The sequence below is a fragment of the Rhinoderma darwinii genome, chromosome 3, assembly GCF_050947455.1.
Source record: "Rhinoderma darwinii isolate aRhiDar2 chromosome 3, aRhiDar2.hap1, whole genome shotgun sequence".
Lineage (NCBI taxonomy): Eukaryota > Metazoa > Chordata > Amphibia > Anura > Rhinodermatidae > Rhinoderma > Rhinoderma darwinii.
In genome coordinates this window covers 94,094,286-94,120,783 of record NC_134689.1, presented here as the reverse complement: position 1 = coordinate 94,120,783, position 26,498 = coordinate 94,094,286, and the positions used below count along the sequence as shown (strand labels likewise).

General features: G+C 42.9%; 1 protein-coding gene across 4 annotated transcripts in view; it reads right to left on the bottom strand.

Moving 5' to 3' along the window:
• Positions 1-25,158, bottom strand: part of SIMC1 (SUMO interacting motifs containing 1) — an 83,416-nt gene extending 58,258 nt beyond the window's left edge. Inside the window, exons 1-7 of one of the 4 annotated variants that reach the window (XM_075856468.1) lie at positions 24,888-25,158; positions 12,150-12,770; positions 11,643-11,863; positions 11,182-11,251; positions 9,697-9,839; positions 9,132-9,215; positions 8,888-9,016 (exon numbers count right to left, since the gene is read on the bottom strand). In XM_075856468.1, coding sequence (XP_075712583.1) covers positions 8,888-9,016; positions 9,132-9,215; positions 9,697-9,839; positions 11,182-11,251; positions 11,643-11,863; positions 12,150-12,770; positions 24,888-25,007 — 1,388 coding nt within the window. In that variant the 5' untranslated portion in view covers positions 25,008-25,158. Of the gene's footprint in view, positions 1-8,887; positions 9,017-9,131; positions 9,216-9,696; positions 9,840-11,181; positions 11,252-11,642; positions 11,864-12,149; positions 12,771-24,724; positions 24,852-24,887 lie in introns of those variants that run through there. The other 3 variants (XM_075856470.1, XM_075856471.1, XM_075856469.1) reach the window with 3 other exon arrangements.
• Between the last annotated feature and the right edge of the window lie 1,340 nt (positions 25,159-26,498).

The window sequence follows — 26,498 nt, the reverse complement described above, 5'->3', positions numbered from 1 at the left end:
TGGTTTCTTTTTTGCGGGACCAGCTGTAGTTTTTATTGGTACATACAGCTTTTTGATTTATTTAATTTTTTTTAAAAGCTACGGTGACCAAAAACAGCAATTTTGGAGTTTTAAATTCTTTATTTTTTACGGCGTTCACTGTGCGAGTTAAATAATGGTATTTTGTAATAGTGCTGACTTTTACGGATGCAGCGATAATTTTATTTTTTACATTACTTTAGAGGAAAAAATGGGAAAGGTTTTTTTTGGACTTTATATATTTTTTTTTCACTAACACCTTTTTTTTTTTAACACTTTTTCCATATTCAAAATTACAGTACAAAAGGACAATATACAGCAGCAGCATTAATGAGCCTAAAAAACACAAAAAAAGAACTACAAAAGGACGAAAAATAAAAACAGCTCAAACCCCTATACAACGTAAGGTACAATGAGGCCAATGAATGCAATCAGAGGAAGAGATGCACATTACCCTAGACAGGCTAAGTGAAATAGAAAAAAAATACTGAGAAGGGGGAAGGGAAAAAAAACATGGGGAGCCTGGACTCCAGTCCCAGAATTTTTAACCCTTTTTATTAGTCCCCCTAGGAGACTTGAACCAGCAATCATTAGATTGCTGGTAAAATACACTGCAATACTAATGTATATAATTTTTACAGGCTCCTGTAACAGCACGATCGCTGTTCTTGTCATTTAGTCCCAGGTGTCAGCTGTAATACACAGCCGACACCTGCATCATATGGAGCGAGCTCAGCGCATGAGCCCACTTCATATATAACCAACCGCACCATGACATGCTATTAAGTTATGGTGCGCAAAGGGGTTAATGCGCAGAGGATGGTGCAAAAGTGAAAATTACAATTTTCCACTGATATGCCATTTTAATGCACAATATGTTGTCATATTCGGACGTAAGTTGGTGTTTGTGCACGCTGTAGGACTCTGAAGAAAGGGAGTGCCATTTGGCTTTTGGAGCGCAGCTTTTGCTTGGTAATAGTTCTGTTTGGCGTTTTGCTGGTATTTCAGTTAATGTGGAGACATATATACCGTATTTTTCGGACTATAAGGCCTCATGCACACGACCGTATTTTTTCCCACCCGTAAATACGGGTCCGGTGTCACACGTATTCGACCCGTTTTGCACCAGTATTTACGGACCCGTGCCCGTAAATATGGGTCCGGTGTCACCCGTATTCCACCCGTATTTACGGGCACGTTTTTGGCGGCAAAATAGCACTGCACTAATCGGCAGCCCCTTCTCTCTATCCATGCAGGATAGAGAAGGGACAGCCCTTTCTGTAATAAAAGTTAAAGAAATTCATACTTACCCGGCCGTTGTCTTGGTGACGCGTCCCTCTCTTCATATCCAGCCCGACATCCCTGGATGACGCGGCAGTCCATGTGACCGCTGCAGCCTGTGATTGACCTGTGATTGGCTGCAGCGGTCACATGGGCTGAAACGTCATCCAGGGACGGCCAGGACGTCGGGCCGGATGTCGAGAGGGACGCGTCACCAAGGCAACGGCCGGGAGACCGGACTGGAGGAAGCAGGAAGTTCTCAGTAAGTATGAACGTCTTTTATTTTTATTTTTTACAGGTTGCTCTTTATTCTGATCGGTAGTCACTGTCCAGGGTGCTGAAAGAGTTACTGCCGATCAGTTAACTCTTTCAGCTCCCTGGACAGTGACTATTTACGGGACGTCGCTTAGCAACGCTGCCGTAATGGCGGGTGCACACATGTAGCCACCCATCATTACGGGAGCTCCATAGACTTCTATGGACTGTCCGTGAGGTTATTACGGCCTGTAATAGGACATGTTCTATCTTTTTTAACGGCACGGGCACCTTCCCGTAAGAAAACGGGAAGGTACCCGTGGCCAATAGAAGTCTATGAGCCCGTTATTACGGGTCGTAATTACGACCCGTAATAACGGGAGTTTTTACGGTCGTGTGCATGAGGCCTAAGACGCAGTTTTTAGCAAGAATAAATCTTGCTAAAAAGACCCTGCGTCTTATAGTCTGCAGGCAAGGGACCCAGCATCGCCGGGCACCATGACCGCTTCATTACTTAACCCCTTCCCGACCCATGACGTGCCGACACATCATGGAGCTGGAGGGGGGTGATGTATGGAGCGGGCTCCTGCACTGAGCCTGCTCCGCTTCTGACACGCTGCTATAACTGCCAGCAAACAGCAATTTCGCTGTTCCTGGCAATTTAAAGGGGTTGTGCCATAAAACACACAGTGAAGGAAATAAGTATTTGATCCCTTGCTGATTTTGTAAGTTTGCCCACTGTCAAAGACATGAACAGTCTAGAATTTTTAGGCTAGGTTAATTTTACCAGTGAGAGATAGATTATATAAAAAAAAACAAACAGAAAATCACAGTCAAAATGATATATATTTGCATTGTGCACAGAGAAATATGTATTTGATAAATTTGGCAAACGAGACTTAATACTTGGTGGCAAAATCCTTGTTGGCAAGCACAGCAGTCAGACGTTTTTTGTAGTGGATGAGGTTTGTACACATGTTAGATGGAATTTTGGCCCACTCCTCTTTGCAGATCATCTGTAAATCATTAAGATTTCGAGGCTGTCGATTGGCAACTCGGATCTTCAGCTCCCTCCATAAGTTTTCGATGGGATTAAGGTCTGGAGACTGGCTAGGCCACTCCATGACCTTAATGTGCTTCTTTTTGAGCCACTCCTTTGTTGCCTTGGCTGTATGTTTCGGGTTATTGTTGTGCTGGAAGACCCAGCCACGAGCCATTTTAAATGGCCTGGTGGAGGGAAGGAGGTTGTCACTTAGGATTTGACGGTACATGGCTCCATCCATTCTCCCATTGATGCGGTGAAGTATTCCTGTGCCCTTAGCAGAGAAACACCCCCAAAACATAATGTTTCCACCTCCATGCTTGACAGTGGGGACAGTGTTCTTTGGGTCATAGGCAGCATTTCTCTTCCTCCAAACACGGTGAGTAGAGTGAATACCAAAGAGCTCAATTTTAGTCTCATCGGACCACAGCACCTTCTCCCAATCACTCAGAATCATTCAGATGTTCATTTGCAAACTTCAGACGGACCTGTACATGTGCCTTCTTGAGCAGGGGGACCTTGCGGGCACTGCAGGATTTTAATCCATTACGGCGTAATGTGTTACCAATGGTTTTCTTGGTGACTGTGGTCCCAGCTGCCTTGAGATCATTAACAAGTTCCCCCCGTGTAGTTTTCGGCTGAGCTCTCACCTTCCTCAGTATCAAGGATACCCCACGAGGTGAGATTTTGCATGGAGCTCCAGATTGATGTCGATTGACAGTCATTTTGTATGTCTTCCATTTTCTTACTATTGCACCAATAGTTGTCTCCTTCTCACCCAGCGTCTTACTTTTGGTTTTGTAGCCCATTCCAGCCTTGTGCAGGTCTATGATCTTGTCCCTGACATCCTTAGAAAGCTCTTTGGTCTTGCCCATGTTGTAGAGGTTAGAGTCAGACTGATTAATTGAGTCTGTGGACAGGAGTCTTTTATACAGGTGACCATTTAAGACAGCTGTCTTTAATGCAGGCACCAAGTTGATTTGGAGCGTGTAACTGGTCTGGAGGAGGCTGAACTCTTAATGGTTGGTAGGGGATCAAATACTTATTTCTCTGTGCACAATGCAAATAAATATATATAATTTTGACAATGTGATTTTCTGTTTTTTTTAAAAAAATATAATCTCTCTCTCACTGGTTAAATTAACCTAGCCTAAAAATTCTAGACTGTTCATGTCTTTGACAGTGGGCAAACTTACAAAATCAGCAAGGGATCAAATACTTATTTCCTTCACTGTATGTGTTATTTGTTTGGACACATACTAAATAAAACCACCTTTTGGGATTCTTGGGAGAAATGGGCTGGCTTGATATGTGGGGAGAACGCAATCCAAACAAGTGGGAATTTACCTGCTTCACCCCTGGGAGGAACTCACTATCTAGGATAGATAGTGTGTGCAGTAATTCTAAAGTGTATAGTATGTTGGAAATTATTTCACATTTACACTGAGCAATGTCAGATCATTCACCTATACTGGTTAAACTCAACCTCAACCCTCATCTGATATATAGGGGCTCTAGGAAGACACCCATTCTGGCTCACGGTATTTGGTGAGCAGGATCGCATACCAGATCAATTGACGATGTTCTTTGAAGAGAATCTTCACTTTGATAACCACTCAGCCCCCTGGGATGCACTCAAGGCCTATTTACGAGGTTGTCTACAGTCCTCGATCTCCTATCATAAGAAGCAATCCTCTTAGGGCCTGTTCACATAAGTTTGCTTTCCGTTCCGGGGTTCCGTCGGATGAACCCCGCAACAGAAAGTGAAACCACAGCTTCCGTTTCAGTCACCATTGATATCAATGATGACGGATGATCGCTAATGGTTTCCGTTTGTCACCATTCCGGCAGGCTTGAGCTTTTCCGACAGAATAAATAGCGCAGTCGACTCTGCTATTGTCGTTAAACCGGAAACCTGCCGGAACGGTGACGAACGGAAACCATTAGCAATGCTTCCGTCATCATTGAGATCAATGGTGACTGAAACTGAAGCGGTGGTTTGTTTCACTTTCCGTTGCAGGGTTCAACCGACGGAACCCCGGAACGGAAAGCGAACGCTGATGTGAACAGGCCCTAAGATGGAGAGGATGCTAGCTACGGAGTGTACAACCCTAGAAGCTACATTTATTGCGGATCCCTCCCCCCTCAACCAGCAGAGCTGGTTACAGAAAGGTAGGGAATATTTACTTCTCCATGAAAAGACTAAACGTCGCACCTTTTCTAATCAGAGGTACTTAGTGTTCGGTAATCAATCAAGTAGTCTGCTGGCGCATCTCATACATAGTAACTTTGCTTCACCAGCCATATTACGTATCAACTCAGACACGGGGAACACACTGCTTGACAATGAGCATATTCTCTCACGTTTTTCAGACTTCTACAGCTAACTCTATAGCTCTAAATTGCAGGTATCCTTACAGAATATCAGGGATTACCTATTGGAGATAAATATACCTAAGCTGACAGTCACAAAGAGTTTATGGACGCTCCTATTACTATAACCGAATTGACAGAGGCTTTGTCCTCTATGGCAAAGGGCAAATCATCTGGACTTAATGGAATACCACTTGAAGTGTAGACCAAATACCAAGACCATCTATTACCTCAGTTACTTACTGTTTTGAATACATCTTTTGAAAAAGGGACTTTACCTGCTTTGTTCTGATGCCACTATAATAGTGCTCCTGAAACCAGATAAATCACCATTGGATTGTGGTTCATACAGGCCTATTTCCCTGCTCAATACGGACTATAAATTACTGACCAAAGTGTTTGCGATCCGATTAAATTCTGATCGTTTCTTATCTATCCTGATCAATCGGGATTCATACCTGGGAGAAGTACATCTGATAATCTACGGAGGGTCGAGGCAAAGGCATACGACTCCATTGAATGGCCATCTCTCTAGTTTTCTTTCCAGGTTTGGCTTTGGCCCCGCATTTGTGTCATGGATACAGATCATTTATAAACATCCGAAAGCCACTATAGCATTGAATGGTTTAACATCCACCTCATTTGAGCTTGGTCGGGGAACGATACAGGGATATGCCATGTCACCCCAGCTCTTTGCTATGGCAATGGAACCGCTGGCAATAACCATCAGATCGGATTCAGAAGTGCAGGGTGTCTCGCATGCAGCAGGTGAAGATCGTATTGCTCTATATGCAGACCACATCATGCTTTTTGTCTCGCAAGTACAGTTTTCCCTACCTAGGGCAATGCACCTTATAAACAAATTTGGAGACTACTCAGGACATCGTATTAATTGGACAAATTCTGCCTTATTGTTTCTTCACCCTGGAGACTCACAGCCTGTGGGTTCCACGATGGAGGGTCTTGCAGTTGTTGATCACTTCAAATATTTGGGAATACATATCGCTGGGAAGGCGGCACCCTCTCTTCCACTCAAAGTTCACTCTTCTGGCCATTTTCAGGGAGAAATTCAAGCTATGGGCAGCCCTTCCATTATCAGTCATGGGCTGAATCAATTTGATAAAGGTGGTACTTCCAAAAAGTCTTTATATTCTGCAACATGTCTTCACTACTATACCGCAATCCTTCTTCAAACAGTTGGACTCACTAATAATTTCCTTTATATGGGGACCGTTCTAGGTCTAAACTGGCCATACAAAAACTGCAATGACCGAAAGAAATGGCTGGTTTTGCTCTCCCAGATGTTTACCTCTACTATTTGGCTGGCCAACTCAAATATATCTTGGCTCTTGGACTCCTGCAAGTCTTCCTCCTGGCATATTACTAGACTATTCTGCATATAACTCACTATGGCCTGTATTGTTACACCACAGGGTTCCTAGGACCTCCATGTTACCTATTTGTAGTACGGCCAGGGGAGTGTGGAAGGCGACTGAGAATTTCAAGTTCCTCTGACATTCCTGCGGAAACTCCACTATTGCACAACGACATCTTGCAGTCCTTAACTACCAGGATGCCACGTACTGGATTAATGCGGTCATACTGGTGCTCGAAAATGTATATGATAATGTCGTCTTATCCTTCCAACAAATGCAAGAACAATTTCACATTCTTCAGATACCTACAGTTGCGTCATCTGCTTGCTACACAGTTCCCGAAGCTGCGCCAGCCCATCTCCTCCTATCCTCATTGGGGACGTCAGGTCTTAGGGGCCTCGGGGCTTGATTTCTGCCATCTATGCTCACCTGCTTGAAAAAAAGGCTTCTGCAGCCCCCCTACTGACTACAACCAAATAGTCCCAGCTGATGCAATCGCTTACAGAAGAGAATATTGAACTATTGCAATCTCACTTACATGTATCACCTGCAGCCAACAAGCTCATTCAGTTGTACTATATTCATCAAGCATACCGGACGCCTCTACGCTTATTTAAAATGAATTGCATCCCTGAGCCTTCTTGCCCTAAATGTTCTTACGCTCCAGCAGATTTTTGGCATATGGTGTGGATGTGTCCTAACATTAAGTCCTATTGGTGAGAGATTGTTGGATTTCTTAATTCGATTTTGCCTTCTCCTATTACGGGTTCTCTGGAAATTTGTTTATTTGACATACTTGGACGAAGAAATAGTCATATTATACCAGAATCTTTTTACAAGAGACTTCGTTTTTGGCTCGTAAAGGAATATCTATGCGATGGATAGACTACCTCCTAAGGTTGCAATTTGGAAACGCATGGTTAATACTGTATCGTACGAACGTATATTCAAGCACAGAAATTGCCCTGACAAGTTTCATAAAATGTGGGACTTGTGGTGCTCATCTCCAGATACTACTTACTCATCCAGGGAAGTAGACACGCTGGTGGAGTGGGCAGACAGATACGGTTCTGATAGTTTGTTGTGGATCTCCTGGACCTCTTGCATATTTGCCTATTGGTAAATGTCTTATGATGTGTATGCTCAGACTGATCTCTTCTATGCCTTTTGTGCCTTGCCTAGTTAGTAATGTTTATATGTTGTTGTAATACTATTATAACATTATATTCAGCACATGTGAGTGCTTTGTCACATTTAATGGGACGCTGTTGTCCAGTACCCTTTATAGTTCATACTGTGAAACTCAAATTACTTTTCAATAAAGAGTTTAAAAAAAAACAAAAAACTTTTTGGGGAGTGGTTTTATTTTGACCAACTTGTCTTTGTTTTTTTTTCATAAACTTTATTTATTGGTTTTAAATTATTTCTTTTAGTCCCACCAGGGGACTTCATGTGATTTGCTGATTGCTTCTATAATGCTTTGGTATACTTAGTATACCAAAGCATTATTGCCTGTCAGTGTAATACTGATAGGCAATCTATTAGGCCATGCCTCCGGCATGACTCAATAGGCAGATGCCAAAGGCAGACCTGTGGGCCTTTGGTAGGCCCCCTGGCTGCCATGGAAACCCAACGGCACCCCGCTCCCTCCCTCTGTCAAATAAATTAGGTGCCGCTGTCACTAGACAGCAGCATCTAATGGGTTGAACTACCGGAATGGGAGCGCGCTTCGATTCTGGCAGTTGCCAGGCTGTGTATATCAGCCGTGCTCCTGCCGCTGATCGCGTGGGTACACTGGCAGTACCCAAGCAATCAGAGGACTGATATAACGGTCCTTATGCAGGAACTAGTTTGCGAGATATTTAATGTGGGCGGCAGTATTAATTGCACTGTGGGTAGATTGGCAGCACTAATTGTCAAAACCCTCCCATTTTACAATGTGTGGCGGAATTAGTTGTGCTGTGGGGGCATCAATTGTACTGTGCAACAGCATATGCCATTAATTAGACATGGACAGGTAGCATTAATGGATTCATTGTATGGGGTGTATCAATGGAGCACTGTATTGGGATACTAAGTAAGCATTGTATAGAAGTATCAATTGGGGGGAAAACTGAACCACCACATTGACTTATGAATGAGCTAGACTCCTATGCTTCATGCCTATGGTATTTCTTTATTCAGGATTAAAATTACTTTGATCAATTTTATGAGCTAGAAGTACTATACTAAGGTTGTGATACATTGCATTAATCCCCTCATAATTCGTACAAATCAAGTCTGTTCCCTTAATTACCCTCCCCCATGGCTTCTTCTGGCAGCTGGGATTTAAGTGACTACAATGCTTGAGCCATGTTACATAGAGTTATACTAGAAAAATCTGACAAACTCCAGTAGAATTTAGTTTGGACAAGAAAAAAAACAAAGCCAAAAACAATTACCAGCATTCTTGGGGACATGGCTACAGAAAGTTTTTCAAGATTTGACAAGGACATAGAAAAGTAAATACCTATACATCGTAAAATAATTAAAGAGTCAATACCTCTGTTGTCTTGTTTTTAGGACAGTAATATAGGGAAATATGTAATCTGCCATCTTGTTTGAGTTCATTGTAGGAGAGTTATCCACTTCCACTGCTATGGACAGCATACGCTGTAAAAGGAAAACCACCCTGGGCCACAGGAATAAGAAAATCAAATTTTATTCCTATTTTTTTTATATGAAAAAAATAAATAAAAATAAAAATAAACTCAATACACCTACAAATACAAAAAAATTCTGATTACCTTTGTCGGTTACATTGGGAGGAGGAATCTTGACAGTTTTCAGGCAGGTATTTCACAGCATCTATTAGCCAGTGAATGACTTGTCTGCAACACATCACAAGTGGTTTAGGTTTATTTTTATCATTAAGGCCTGTAATATCATATACCCGAATATGCCTCCCTAAAGACAGCAAGCAGCAGGAATCCCTACTGAAGTGGAGCTCTCTGATGGAAGAGAGCTCCCGTGTATGGAGGGAGATGGATGACTACGTGGCAATAGCCGTATGCTATCTACAGAAGACAAGGAAAGAATCCTGTTGGCGGTGCCGCCAGTGAATTAGGAATTTAACTGCGAAAGTATAGGGACCTGGGAAGATTGTATTGTAGAGAACTGCCTTCTGGGGGTCAAGCTGATCCCTTCATCAGTTGTTAAATTAAAGCTAACCCATGCGGATTATACAGTTTACCTAAAATTGTCCTACACCCCCCCCCCATCATATCTACATTTGCAGGGACATTAAAGTGGATGTTACTACATAAATACTGAAACCATTCCTGCCTAACCTCAAGCGTGGATAACACTTACTTGACATTATAGAAACTCTTGTCACAAGACAGCATTGATTTGCACAGACATTTATGTAGCATTCGCCGTTGTAAGCAGAGGTGGAAATCATCATCTAAGGTTTGCACCACATACTGGAGAAATAGGTGACTGGTCTGGTGTTCCTAAACCGGAATGATGATTAAAAAGAAAGCAAAAAAAAAAAGTCTTAGATCAAATTCACCTTTTTGCACCCAACTCTTTCAATGTCAGGACACAGGCGAAATCAAAGTTCAACCTCAGACCTAGTGGTTTCATCCTGAAGAAGGCACAACTAATCCCTCTGGCTACAGAGGTTTACGTAGCTTTTAATTCTCGCTGTGGTGGTGATGCAGAGAAATGTAACTCATTGCCAGGTTTTCCCATAAATGGCAATTGTGGTGGGGTGGGGGGGGGGGGGGGTCACAGCAGAGGGAAACATTGTAATCAGCTCAACGGCCCCTTCTAACAAGAAGTAGGTATTGTCCAAAGTGGACTAGTCCTCTAACTGGAGCTGTAGATGCTAAAAAGCTCATATTAATCTCATCTGTCTTACATGATGGCCGTTCATTTGAAAGGCTGGCATGTAATACTACTGCTTTGGCTGCTACACATGGAAAAGTATGGCCAACCTCAGTCTTCATCACTGGGTTTTCTAAGCCATGAACCCGCAGAGATCAGTTAGGAGCAAGCGTCAACTCAAAAAGGTGTGTCACGATGAGACCTCTCCTTTAAACCCTCTAGCTCTCCTATACCCTTTTTTACAGTATGGTGGCCCATATTCAAGATCAAGCCTTACAAGGGATGTATAGAGGTGTAATATTACATTTGGATCACACCCTAAAAAACAAAAAACTATTCTGTAGCTGCTGCTTGAAACCGTGCTAAACTTAGTTTACTTTTAACCAGCATACCCAAGACAACTTGTTCCACTGTTCTCCAATTGTATTCTCAATATATATGAAGCCAATTCCTTTACATTAACCAAATGTATACACAGGAGGAGGAGGAGGAGGAGAGGATTATTTTGCAGTATAACACCAAATGTGTACTTCAGATTTTTATTCTAGGTGTTATGCAGATGAGGTGCGGCTGGATAAAAATTAGTGACTAGAAACAGGTGGTTTGAGGCAACATTCGGAGATCTGGACACATTACATGGATGACATGTATCATGGAGGAGGTTTCTAGCGGCTCGGTTTATGTCCCACCTCAGATCAAGTGCTTTGGGAACTACTCTTCCGTTTGGTCTAGGAACATTAAGACCTAAATAAAAAAAATATGAAGCCTTGACAAGGACTGGCCTAAAAATACTATCTAGATTGGTCTTTTAATGTGACCCACAACCACAATAATACGGATAACCAAATTTGTTTTTTGCTGTAGTAATCTTTAATCTAAACAGGATTGTAGAATATAGCTTATAAACATGCATGCAAGAAACCTAAAAGCCCCATGACTTGTACATTAATACATTTTTTATCATACCTGCTTGGACATCACCTCTGACAGCAGCTTCCAGTCCCAGGCCACTGACTCGGAGGTAGCTGGATGTAGTCTAAGAATGCAAGAGATCACATGCTTGAATAAATTGGCGTACCATTTTATTGCCACTACACCGTTATCCAAGTGGAAAACCATCAAACTTCATGGTGAAAAAAAAATATCCACTTTATTTCCTAAACCTAAATGTCCAGTTGTGGTTATCGGTTATTCAATAAAACACGTAAATCACAATAACAATGCAGTTTCTGCGACGGTCCCATTTATTTGAATAGGACTTGCAGAAATGTGATTTCTACAAAACCACATTTATATCTAGTGATTTTTCCATTGTGGACTGAGTGCATGGTGACAATCTGTAGCGTCTGAACACACCCTAACAGAATGGTATACGGCGGTGTGTGTACCTTTCCACAATTATAATTGAACATTTTCTCTTCACCTACCTTTGAATTCTCATTAGAATCATGTAAGCTTCAAGTCTAATAGTTTGATCCTCGGCTCCCAGCAAAACATTGATGACATGACTGATAAGGTCTTTAGGCGGGTAGTGACTCGCCGACAGAAACTCCGACAGGAAATACAACGTGCCCTGATGGAAACTTTCATCCTTTGTGTTGTTCACTAGATTTGTACGACTTAAAGGCATTGGCACTGGTTGTCTATTCTGCAACAATTAACATAACAGCAAAATGTAAACCCGGAGCGTAGTCAACAAACCGTAACACTGCACAAGGGAGTTCTGTAGAACGTAAGACATCTTGCAAAAGTAAGAAATAAAACTAAGTACATTTGCTGTCATTACATTGAAACCTTGTTTACCTCCAGAGGCAGAAACCAGACAAGTCATGCACCTGTGTAAGCAGCAATATAATACACTAATGTGCACCTTTATAAAGAATGCTTCTATTCACTGACAGCAATCAAATTCTACACAAAATAGCAGTTATTACCTTGTCATGTCTGAACGTATGAGGAAACAAATGACTGACTGGAGGCTTCTTGAAGTATCGAAGCTTGTACAACAGTGACTTATTGACTAGAGGGGATTGGCTGAAAGTTTCTTCTTCATTGTCTTCCGGCTTTGCAGTCATTAAAGCAGATGTTGAGCTTGTTATATATTCTACCTGGGTACCAATTTCTGAAAGCACACGCCCAGGGTCTTTGTTATAAGTGGCTTGTAAATGTAAAGAATTTACAGGAGGAGGTTTCATGTGATTAATAGGAAGATCTGCATCTCTACTTCTAGGCAGATGATCTGGATGACCCGCGTCCATTATACCCTTTGCAGAGCATATGCTGCTGGATGTACTTCTAAAACAGCTTTCAGTTGACTTGTCATCTCTGCTTTTACAGGACTCATTCACAAGGGAATTGAAGATCACTTCACTTTTAGGGTCTGACCAGCCATCTTCAGTTCGATTACAGATGTTCAGTTTAGATTCAGATTTCATCTGCTGCTGAAACGTGCCATGCAGGGTCTCTTCTTCATGTCCAGTCAGGTCTATTACGTTATCTTCCGAGCTGGTCACATGTGCACAGAAGTCACCGTTACCAGTCAGATCAATAATATCCTGAAAAAAGAATGAACATTAAGCGCTTTGAAAGTTCTTATACCAAATTATGTGAAATTCCTTTAGTCCGACATCCCATTATATTAGAAAGTCTTTGTTTATATCGTTCCCCATTGAAGTTAACGTGGAAAATTGAAGAAAAATAAAAAATGATAGCTCCTGGAATGTGCAGATCGAAAAACAAAGGACCAAGCATTGGTTTAAAGCCAAAATAGGCCTGGATGTTAGGGTCTGTTCACATCACCGTTCGCTTTCCATTCCGGGATTCCGTCGGGTGAACCCCGCAACGGAAAGTGAAAGCACAGCTTCCGTTTCAGTCACCATTGATCGCAATGGTGACGGAAACATCGTTAATGGTTTCCGTTCGTCACCATTCCGTCAGGTTTCCGGTTTTCCGACGGAATCAATTGCGGAGTCGACTCCGCTATTGATTCCGTTGGAAAACCGGAAACCAGCCGGAATGGTGACGAACGGGAACCATTAGCGATGTTTCCGTCACAATTGCGATCAATGGTGACTGAAACGGAAGCTGTGCTTTCACTTTCCGTTGCGGGGTTCACCCGACGGTAACCTCAGATGGAACCCCAGAACGGAAATGAACGGTGATGTGAACAGGTCCTAAAGGGGTTAACATGCATGTTCACATGAACCAAATAGGCACAGGGGAGGAAGACAGCTGCAAGATACCCTGCAGACCAAAATCATAGATTTGCAATTTTACAGTTTGTCATGTAGATTACGCTTTGCATTGCTAAACTGTGTCCGACTGTATTGCATCTGTTTTCTTAACTTGCATACCAGAGATGTACACCAGCCTGAGAAGAGGGACCCTGTAACTCAAGACATGCAATATTTATTGTATCTGTTATTATTTCGCTGTATGAGCACTTGTACTATTCTTTGCTGACTTCACTTAAAGGTTCGACGATTGTAGCCAACTCTTATACTGCCCTGCCCCCCCCCCCCCCCAGGCTATATAAATTATTCTGTACAATGTTCTTTAAATCCCCCAGTGCTAAATAAGACTATCCATGCGACAATTTGTTTTCTGTTTTTTTTTTTTACCCCTTTCTCTTTTTCTGTACATACTTATTGTATATGTACTCTGTTACTAATATGTATACTATTTCTGCGTTTTGTTTGCAGCGTTTGATAAAGGCCGGATTGTGGCCGAAACGTTAAACCTTTTCTCTTATATTGCCTTATAAACCTATTTTGCATATTTCAATCGAAGGAGTGCTTGAGTTTTTCATTGGAAATAAACTGCTGTTTGGACACACTGTAGGGCTCAGAAGGGAAGGAGCACCATTTGGCTTTTGGAGTGCAGATTTAGCTTGGTAGAAGTTCTGTTTGGGGTTTTACTGGTATTTCAGTTTATAATGTGGGGGCATATGTAATCTGTGCGGAGTACATCAGGGCATAATAAGCGGGTATAATAATGGGGTAAATAGAATATTTCACAGATGTGTGGCCAGTGTCGCACTCATCCACAGTGCCCGATCTAATCTGTTTTGAAACACTGCACATTGTGTCACCATATTTGGAGAGCCAGAATTTTTATTATTTTTCCTCCATCGGGGCTGTGTGAGGACTTATTTGTTGCAGGACAATCAGTAGTTTTCATTGGTACCATTTTGGGGTACTTGCAATTTTTTTGATCACTTTTTATTCCATATGCAAGCAAGGTGACAAAAACCAGCAATTTACATTTTCTATATATTTTTTTGCAATGTTCACCGTGGGCTATAAATTACAATTTTACTTTATTCTGCGGGTCGATAAGATTACGGCAATACACTGTGGGACGGCTTGTAGTTTTTGTTGGTACATGCGACTTTTTGATGGCTTTTTATTCTGTTTTGGAAGGGGAGGTAACCAAAAAAAGGGATTCTGGCATTTATTTTTTAATTGTTTACAGTGTGGGAAAACAACATTATATAGTTTTACAGTTTGGGTCGTTACGGATGCTATAAGTACTAAATAGGTGTACTTTTAACGTTTTTTCCCTATAACAATAAGACTTTATAGGAAAAAAGGCAGTTTTTTCAACTTATAACTTTCATTTTTATTCATTTTTTACAACTTTTGTCCCACTTTAAGGCCTGCACCTTTGATCTTTATCATCGCACTACCCACGTAGTGAAATGCATTAGAGCTGTCAGTTACTCACTGACAGCAAGCCCATTAGGCTCCGCCTCCGGATGGGGGGGGGCCTAATGGACTTCCGTAGGTGGCAGACTAGGCCTGCACCATCTTTTTGCGATTGGAGGCCTTTCAGGCCCCCAGGCTGAAAAGCATTGGCACCCTGCAAGCATGTCACATGGGGCTGATAGAAAAGGTTACCGCCCCTTTGAATGCCGCAGTCGCTATTGACTGCCGCAGCTAAGAGGTTAAACGAGTGGAATTGCACTAGAGAGCGATCTTACTGGTTACAGTGAAGTGTCAGCTGTAACACAGCCAACACACGCTTTGTATGGAGCCCGCTCCATACTTCCCCCTACCCGGCTATGACATAAGTATACGTCGGGAAGGGGTTAAGTGCAGACAGCATCTGCCATTGCTACCTTTTGGGGCAGGGCATTCCATAGTTTGACTACACTAACTGTAAAGAACCCTTTCCAATATTGATGTCTGAATCTTTTCTCCCGTACACAATGAATGTCCCCTGGTCCTTTGTAAAGAACAGACTGCTAGTTCTTTGTATTGACCACACATAGGACCACCTCTTATGCGTCGTCGTCGTCCCCCCCCCCCCCCCAAGCTGTACAAGCCCAATTTCTCTAGCCTTTCGTTTTAATAGATCTCCCATTCTATTTAATAAGCTAATCACCCACCTTTGAACCATCTCCAGTTCTCCTATACCCTTTTTTCAATTTGAAGCTCAAAACTTAATTCCATATTCAAGACGTGGCCTTACAATGCATTTATAGAGGGGTAATGTTACATTTGAAATCACGTGGTTTTTTTAAACAATAAACACAATACAATTAATGTATCAATAGAGAAAAAAAATGGCATCTCATCATGCGTACATATATTGAAATAAAAAAAAACAAAAAACAACGAAGATAAGAGTATCCGGTCATACCGGAAACAATACTCAATCTCACATATTTGTAAAGCGCACAACACGAATCAGGATGTTACAAGGAAATATAATACATATTGTATGGCAAACCTTAGTATAACAGTTTAACTGAACTACCACACATGTGAGTTTTGATACGTAACATTATCGCATCCAAAACATCAAGCAGAGAACTACATATAGGACATGAAAGCAGCAACACACTTCATGAAACAGTCATGTACAACGGAACCCCTCTCACTCCCAAACACCGGCCACTTCAGGAATCCTAAAGATCAGAAGAGGCCCGCTCTCAAACGATCTCAGAGGCAGTAGGGCCAGCGAGGAGGCATTCCACACATCCCACATCCTCTGGAATTTGTGGGGACAGCCTCTATGAGTTTATACCGTTCTCTCATATGGAATTGTCACGTTTATCAATTGTATCCGTTGGCCACAGGTAGGCGGTCTATCTCCCAACCATCTGACCGCAATAGCTTTGAGCAAAAAAATAATGATTCCCGTAGGAAGATCCTGGTGTAATGTAACCATATCGACTCATCTAATAGACCCAGAAGACAAACCTCAGGGGTGGAAGGGATAGCACGTGTTTTTTTCTTATACACCTAAAATCCTATTTGCTTTTGCAGCAGCTGCTGCTTGACAATATATGCTGCTTAGCTTATTTGTTACCTGAATACCCAGGTCCTTCTCAAGTTCCCTTATCCCCAGTTTTATTCCATGTAGGCCTGATTCACACGAACGTGTTAAAGGTCCGTGGGACAGCCGTCCCACGGACCTAATTCAATGTGGCCGTTCACACAGTCGTTGTTTCAATGGACCATGTGAAGGGTTTGTGGGAAAATAGGACATGTCCGTTCTTTTCACACATCACTCCACAGACTCATCTATGGGGGATGCGTGACATCGAGTCCCGCAGCGTTGAGCACCTCGGACGTGAAAAACTGCAGTTTTGCATGTCCGAGATGCGCAGCGTTCGTGTGAATCAGGCTTTACTGTATAAGCATTTATACTATTATTGCGGTATAAGTGCACTTATCAACATTAAAAATAATTTACCATGATTTTGCCCATGCTACCAGCTTATCTAGGTCTTTCTATAATACTTTATGGAGTCAAGCTGAGTTTTAAGTATCCTACAAAGTTTTGTATCGTCAGCACTTCCTATCAATCCCATCCACAAGGTCATTAATAAAAGATCAAATAATTGAGCCTAAAGACCCTTTTACACTAGCCAATTATCAGGCAGACAAGCGTTCACAGAAGGCTCGTTCCCGATAAGCTCTGTGCAGGAGCGTCGCCAGCAGCGGGCCTTCAGGGGCCAAGCCCCGGATCTTTGGCCCGATGCCCCAGCGACTGGCACGTTCACGTCTCAGCAGTTGCAATTGTTTACCCGCACCACATCTGTAAAAGTTACTGTTGTAACTTCGGCCTACGTAACCAAATACACGGGCCCCTGTTACTATAGTAACGTCACTGGGGTCCTGTATCTAAGCATGCCTTGTGGTAATCTTAGATACAGGGTCTTACAGACCTTGTCACATGGACCCTGTATCTAAGCTTACCACACATGTTAGTAATGGTTTTTCTTTTTTACAGGTTCGGTCGTTAGACTACGTCAGATTCGAGGACTACTTCGATGACCACTTTTTTTATTTTTAATAAAATGGTTAATGAGACGTGTTTTTTTTTTTTTATTTCAATAAAATATTTTATCTATGTTTTTGTATTTTCTTTTAAACTTTATTACTTCCGCTTAAGTCATAGCTGCTGGCTGATTGACTGCGTCCATTATTAAGACAGGGCTTAGTGTTAGCCGGTGCAGAGGCCAACACTAACCCCAATTATTACCCTGGTACCCACACCACCAGGGGTGCTGGGAAGCGCTGGGTACGATCCAGTAGCCGTCCATCTGTAGTGATAGTTGAGCACTGGGGTGGCCGCAGGCTGATATTAGGTTGGGGGAAGGCCAAAAACTGTGGCCCCTTCCACTCTGGTAACACTAAGCTTCTGCTATGTTGTATCTGGCTGGTTATGAAAATTGGGGGGACGGACCCCACAGAAGTGTTTTTTTTTCTTTTCATAAATTGGAAACAATTACATGCACCACCCCCCCCCCCCCCCCATTTTTCATAACCAGCCAGAAACAACATAGCAGCCTAGCGTTATCAGGGTGGGAAGGGGCACTGTTTCTAGCCTTTCCCAGCCAAACACCAGCCTGCGGCCACCCCAGTGCCTGACCATCCCTACAGATGATTGGGTACTGGATCGTACCCAGCTTTTCCCGACACTCGTGGCGGTGGGTACCGGTGTAATAATGGGGGTTAGTGTTAGCCTCTGCCCTGGCTAACACCAAGCCCCACCTTAATAATGGACGCTGTCACTCAGCCAGCAGCTATTAAGGCAGTAGTAATAAAGTTTAAACAAAATACGACAAAAATAAAACCCACACAACCCTCATTAACCATTTTATTGAAAAAAGCCGTTATCGAAGTAGTCCTGGAATCAGACATAGTCCAACGACCGAACATGTAAAAAAAACAAAAACATTAAAAAATCAAAACTATTATTATGCTTACCTTTCCTGGGTCCAGCACTAGAGCCGCAATGTCAGCGAGCTGGGCCCTATAGTAAAGCCTATCATGTGTGATACTGTCTGCTGAGCCACTGTATCTAATCCTATCCATAGCTATAGGGTCAGTGCTAGAGATAAGCCTACACACACACACACACCTATCACAAGGATACTTACTGGTGGGGCCCTGTATCTAAGCCTATCATGTGTGTGACACGGTCTGCTGGGTTTTTTCACGCACTTGCAAGCACTTTTTTTTTCCAATGCAATTGATGCGTGAAACACAGATGTCATCAGTGTGCTGTCCGTGGTTCACGCACCCATTGACTTCAATAGGCGACTAGGTGGTTAAAAACGCACCAATATAGGACATTCAGTGAGTTTCACACAACGGACACTTGTCTGAATAGCCCCATTGAAATCAACAGGTCCGTGTGCTATGCGTTGTTTCAACGCACAGCCCGCGGACAAGAACCACGCTCGTCTTAATGAGCCCTAAGTCTATCATGTGTGATACGGTCTGCTGGGGCCATGTAGCTAAGCCAACTATGTGTGATACGGTCTGCTGGGGCCATGTAGCTAAGCCAACTATGTGTAATACGGTCTGCTGAGACAATGCATCCAATTCTATCCAGCAGTGTAGCTATAGGAGCCTGTCTTAGAGATTTGACATCTCCGATATATAGGTAAAAAAATAAATCTATTTTTATTTTATTTCGGGTGGGATAAATATGTGTCTCGGAGATTGTGCCCCTGATCTTAAGACCCTAGCAATGCCCCTGTCTGTGTAAACAGGGCAACGATCAGCCGACAAACGATCGTTCGTAGGCGGATTTCAGTTTTAACCCCTTAGCACACCAGGACGCACCGGTACGTCCTGCATTGAAGTGCTTTAAGCCACAGGGACGTACCGGTGCGTCCTGGCTAAAAACTGTCACCCTGTCAAACGACAAGGTGACAGAACTGTGCCGTCAACTGTTTATGACAGTTGACCGGCACAGTAAGACGGCAGGGCACCATTCACAGCGGTCTCCTGCCGGCGATCGCTGTGATTGGTCAGTCAAACCAGACTGACCAATCACAGCTCCATAACGTAGGGTATGTGATGGCGCTGGCTCAGGTTGAGCCAGCGCTATCACCGCCGGTAATCAGATGTCCGCCACCCCTCTGCAACGGCCAGGACCGGAGCTAGGCTCCTATCCGGCCGATTAACCCCTTCGATGCATCGAAGTGTCTTGTAGCCTGTCGGCAACCACGATGGTTGCCACGGGCGCGGGTGTCAGCTGTTTGTCACAGCTGACATCGTGCTCTAACGGCCAGGACTGGAGCTAGGCTCCGATCCGGCCGATTAGCCCCTTAGATACAGCTATCGCTGCATCTAAGTGATTAGACCGCACGCTATGGTTGCTAATGACAACCATCGGCACACGCGGGTTTTCCGATGGTTGCTATGGCAACCGTAGCCTAACAATCGCTTCCTAGTACGGAAGCCTATTAGGCCCCGCCGGGAGGCGAAGCCTAATAGGCTTTGTCAGTGAATAGCTGACAGCTCTAATACACTGCACTATGTAGGTAGTGCAGTGTATTAGAATAGCGATCAGGGCTTCATGCCTTCAAGTTCCCTAGTGGGACACAAAAAAAAAAAAAAAGTAAAACAAGTTAATAAAAATGTTGTAAAAAAGTTTAAAAAAAATAAGTTGCAAGAAACACTAACAGCCTTTTTTCCTATAATAAGAAGTCTTTTATTATAGGAAAAACAGAAAAACATAAAAAAAAAGTACACATATGTGGTATCACCACGTCCGTAACGACGCAAACTATAAAAATAATCACGCTATTTTACCCGTACGGTGAACACCGTAAAAATTTTTAATAAAAAACTATTCCAGAATCGCTGTTGGTTAGTCACTACCCCTCTCAAAACAGAATAAAAAAAGGGATCTAAAAGTTGCATGTACCCAAAATGATACCATTAGAAACTGAAGCCCGTCCCGCAAAAAAAAAGCCCTCCGGCAGCTTTTTTGACGGAAAAATAAAAAAGTTATGGCTCTCAGAATCTGGTGACAAAAAATAAATTTGAAACAAGTGATTTTATCGTGTAGACGCTGCAAAGCATAAGAGAAACGATATACATCTGGTATCACCGTAAATCACACCGACCCGCAGAATAAAGTAAAATTGTCATTAATAGCGCATGGCGAACGCCGTAAAAAAAATTATAAAAACATCAGAATTGCAGGTTTTTGGTCACCTTGCTTGCCAAAAAAATTAAATACAAAGTGATCAAAAAAAAAAATAAAAAAATGGTACCAATGAAAACTACCAGATTGTCCCGCAACAAATAAGCCCTTACACGGCTCCGGTGGTGAAAAAAAAAAAAGTTCTGGCTCTCAGAATATGGCGATGCAAAATGTGCAGAGTGTCCAAAAGCGGATAAGATCTGGCACCATTTATCAGTGCGACACCGGCCACATATCTGCGGATTATTATTTACCCCATTATTACACCCTCTTATTATGCCCCTGATGTACTCCGCCCAGCTTACACATGCCCCCACATCATAAACTGAAATACCAGCAAAACCCCAAACAAAACTGCCACTAAGCAAAATCTGCGCTCCAAAAGCCACAGCGTGCCCAACGGGCAGTTTACGTCCACATATATGGCATCGCCATACCCGGGAGAACCCGCTTAACAGTTTGAGGTATTTGTCTTCAGTGGCATGAACTGGGCACAAAATATTGTGCCCTAAAATGGCATACCTGTGGAAATTTGCAATTTTCACTTTGCACCATTCACTGAGCATTCATTTATTATAGAAAAAAACAAACCCTGTGTGGTCAAAATGCTCACTACACCCGTTAATAAAATGCTTTCAGGGGTGCAGTTTCCAAAATGGGGGTCACTACTTGGGGGTTTGTTTTACTATTTGACCCCAGAGCCCTGCCATTGTGGGCTAATGCTGCAAAAATCACCAAAATAGGCCTCACATGCGCCTTTCCCTCCTAAGCCCTGTCATATATCCAGGCAAATTATAAATGCCTTGAGGGGTGTAGTTTACAAAATGGAGTCACTTCCCAGGGTTTTACACTCTACTCTGGTACCTAAGGGAGCTCTGCAAATGCGACATGGTGCCCATACATCAGTCCAGCAAAATCTGTGCTCTAAAAGCCACATAGCACTCCTTCCATTTTGCGCTCTGCCATGTGCCCAAACAGCAGTTTAGGGCCACACATGGGGTATTGCCGTACTCGGGAGAAATTGGGTAACAAATTGTGTGTTTTTTTTCTCCTATTACCCCTTGTGGAAAAAAAATTGGGTGCAAGACTACATATTTTTGGGAAAAAAAAATAAAATAATTTTTCATTTTCATACTGCCTCATTCTAATACAATCTATGAAACACCTGTGGGATCAAAATGCTCAGTACACCCCTAGATGATTACCCTGAGGGGTATAGTTTCCAAAATGGAGTCACATCTCAGGGGTTTCTACTGTACGGGTACCTCAGGGGCTCTGCAAATGCGACATGGCGCCCAAAAAACAATCAACCAAAATCTACATGCCAAGTAGCACTCCTGCCATTCTGAGCCCTGTGGTGTATCCAAGCAGCAGTTTATGACCACATGTGGGGTATTACCGTACTCGGGAGAAATTGGTTTACAATTGTTGGGGCGCTTTTTCTCCTTTATTCCTTGTTAAAATGAAAAAAATTCAACATTTTAGTGGAAAGAATGTAGATTTTCATTTTCACTGCATAATTCCAATAATTCAGCAAAAAAAAACTGGGGTCAAAATGCTCACTATACCACTAGATAAATTCCACGAGGGGTATAGTTTCCCAAATGGGGTCACTTTTGCCGAGTTTGCACTATTTTGGCCCCTCAGTGGCTTTGCAAATGTGACATGGGGCCGCAAACCATTCCAGCTAAACTAGAGCTCCAAAAGTCAAATGGCGCTCCGTCCTTTCTAAGCCCCGCCGTGTGTCCAAACAGCAGTTTATTACCACATATGGGGTATTGCTGTGCTCAGAAGAGTTTGCTTTACAAATATTGGGGTGTTTTTTTTCCTTTATCTATTGTAAAAATGAAAAAATCTGAGCTAAAACTACATTTTATTAGAAAAAAATTTAGATTTTCAATTTCACGGCATAATTTCCATAAGTTCAGCAAAAACCGTGTAGGGTCAAAATGCTAACTAAACCCCTAGAAAAATTCCTTGAGGGGTGTAGTTTCCAAAATGGGGTCACTTTTGGGGAGTTTCCACTGTTATGGTCCCTCCAGGGGTTTGCAAACACGACATGGCACCAAAAACCATTCCAGCAAAATCTGCGCTCCAAAATCCAAATGGCCCTCGTTCCCTTCTGAGCCCTGCCGTGGGTCCAAACAGCAGTTTATTACCACATATGGGGTATTGGCCTAATCGGGAGACATCGCTTTACAAATGTTGGGGTGCTTTTTCTCCTTTATTCCTTGTAAAAACTAAAACATCGTATGTTTTTTCATTTTCACAGACCAGTTCCAATAAATTTAGCAAAAAACCTGTGGGTTAAAAATGCCCACTATACCTCTTGAAAAATTCCTTGAGGGGTGTGGTTTCCAAAATGGGGTCACTTTTGGGGGGTTTCCACTGTTTTGGCACCACAAGACCTATTCAAACCTGACATGGTGCCTAAAATATATTCTAATAAAATAGAGGCCCCAAATTCCACCAGGTGCTCCTTTGCTTCTGAGGCCGGTATTTCAGTCCATTGTCACACTAGAGCCACATGTGGGATATTTCTAAAAATTGCAGAATCTGAGCAATAAATTTTTTGTTGCATTTCTTGGGTAAAACCTTCTGTGTTACAGAAAACACTATTACAAATAAATTTAGTAAAAAAAAAAAAAATTAAATTTGTAAATTTCCCCTCTACTTTGCTTTATTTCCTGTGAAATGCCTAAAGGGTTAAAAAAAAATCTGAATGTGGTTTTGAATACTTTGAGGGGTGCAGTTTTTAAAATGGGGTGTTTTATAGGGGGTTTCTAATATATAAGGCCCTCAAAGCCACTTCAGAACTGAACTGGTCCCTGAAAAAATAGCCTTTTGAAATTTTCTTGAAAATGCGAGAAATTGCTGCTAAAGTTCTAAGCCTTGTAACGTCCTAGAAAAATAAAAGGACATTCAAAAAACGATGCAAACATAAAGTAGACATATGGGAAATGTTAACTAGTAACTATTTTGTGTGGTATTATGATCTGTTTTACAAGCAGATACATTACAATTTAGAAAAATGCAGATTTTTGCAAATTTTCTCTAAATTTTGGTGTTTTTTACAAATAAATCTTGAATTTAACGACGAAATTTTTTCAGTATCGTAAAATACATTATGTCACGAGAAAACAGTCTCAGAGTCACTTGGATAGGTAAAAGCATTCCAAAGTTATTACCACATAAAGTGACACGTCAGATTTGCAAAAATCGGCTGTGCCACAAGGCCAAAACAGGCTGTGTCCTTAAGGGGTTAAATTGCCAAAATGTTATCGTTGTCGGCAGTACACCTCCCTGTGTAAACAGGGAGAGGTGCTGCTGACAATAGAAACGTATGGGGAAGAGTGATCGGAGTAACGAGCGCTCGTCCCCATATACAGCTCCTTGTGAAAAGAGCAAACGAGCGCTGATCAACAAGCTGTCTCATTGATCAGCGCTCGTTTACACGGCACTCGTCAGGCCGTATAAGGGGACCTTAACACCGGTCCTTGTGGTACCCCATACTGCTATCATTCGCTCTGGAAGCGTTAAAATGTGACAATACACCTCATCCCTATGTACGTCCGTCAGTGTTCGATCGGATGAATAAATTTAAGCCGAACAGTCAGAGGTTATAAGAGAGCGGCGAATACCACAGGTTTCAGGAGATCTGGGAAATAAAGCGGTCAGCGAGAACCCCACTGAACATTAGTCAGCCTCTCCTCACTGACTATAGACTGCATGCACCCGAACAGGACAAGCCAGAAGAAGCGCTTTACTTTCACTTTAGGTCATAGGACTACATAAAGATAAAATCTGCATTGGATATACACTTGTACTTAAACATTCATTCACGAGCGGTCTGCCCTATTTTATGCAACTTATTCAGGAAAACCATGTCACTGAAACAAGACCTATCCACAGCCCATTTCAAGTAGTCGCTTTCACTTTCACTTCAGAGAAAGCGGAACTGTCTGCACTACTGCCAAACGTAAACATAGGCCACGGGCCCCACAACGACACGACCTGCGCAGCAACGGCTGCAGAACCGCCCAGCCCACACCTGTTGTGAGAAGAAGTCCTCATAAAATACGACTCCTGCGTTAGAGAAATACATACACCCGGCGGCCTCACTCCCCACCTCCGTAGCCGCTTTCTAACCGGCACTCATATATTCGTCCTGGTCACGTGACTGGAGAAATCCGCCACGCCCACGTGTTACACACCTGGGTATGTGAGGCGCCCCGCAGACGCTTTCGTCTCCGTCTTTTCCTCCTCTGCGGTGAACGCACTTGCTCGTCTTTTTCCGACTCACCCGAATGACCCACAACTATGACATCGTCCATGCTGGACTTCCCTGTGACACGGCGTCATGAGGCCCCGCATCAGTCACACGGCCCCACTACCTGTAACAAGCGGCGTCCACCATAACCGCCTACTAATCGAGCACAGCATCGGGAAATGCTGATATAACTGCAGAAGTCGGACTGGGGCGCGCTGATTGGACGACTAATTATGTAGCCACGCCTCCCAAGTGCCGGGGTAGCCCTCAGCTCTGTGATGTATAGAGCTGTGCCAGCAGAAAGGGTGTGAATGACAAGTTGTTATCTAATGCCCCTGAGCCCAGTGACTCATATGTACAAAGGGTTTCCCACAATAACATACATGTATAGATGGGATGAATGTCTATTTGGTAGGAGTCCGACCCATCCCAGTAATAAAGAGGCTGCGGTGCTCTCCATGAGCAGCTCCCAAAAAAACTATTCGGCACTGTGGCGCTTCTCTCTCCGCAGCCATTTTTCCTCCCCACCTTCCAAAAGCCATAACTTATTTATTTATTTTTCCATCGATAATACCGTATGAGGGCCTGATTTTTGCTGGACGAGTTTTTCATGTCACCATGTACTGGGAAACTATAAAAAAATTATTTGGGGGGGGGGGGGTGGAATGGGAAAAAAAACAGCAATTCCGCCATTGTTTTTTGGGGTTTCGCTTTTACGGCATTCACTGTTAACTATTCCACGGGTTGATATAATTACGGCGGTACCAAATTGATATCGCTTTTTTTGTTTTACTACTTTTACAAGTAAGAAACAAAGGAGTTTTCCCATCTTGCACATTTATGGCACTTCCACAGGATATGCCATGGATGTCCGATAGATACGGTTCCCACCTCTGGGACCCGCACCTATCTCTAGAACGGGGTCCCTGAACCCCGTTCTACATTGCTCGGCTTTTATGATGTGTGCACTGTAAAAAAATAAAATACAAACTGCTTTCATTCACTAAGGCCTGATTCACACGAGCGTGTTAAATGTCCGTGTGACGGCTGTTGAAACAGCGGCCGTCCCACGGACCCATGTAATCCAATGTGGCCGTTCACACAGCCGTTGTTTCAAGGGACCGTGTGAAGGGTCCCTGGGAAAATAGTACATGTCCTATCTTTTCACGCATCCCTCCATAGACTCTCAACTATGGGGGATGCGTGACATCGCGTCCCGCAGCGCTGAGCACGGATGCACCTCAGACGTGACAAAACTGCAGTTTTTCACGTCCGAGATATGCAGCGCTGGTGTGAATCAGGCCTTATTGTGAGGCACAAGGTGTGATGAATTTAACCTCCATGTGCCCCACATTAATAGTAATTAACCCCATCATTTACCTTACACATTAACCCATTATGACTGAGAAACATGATGGGGTTAATTACTATTAGGGTATGTTAACACGGCAACGCAAAATATGTCTGAAATTACGGAGCTGTTTTCAGGTGAAAGTGTCCTGTACTTCTTTAACGTGGGCGTAAATTTAAGTGCCATCTTTTGACAGCGACGCGT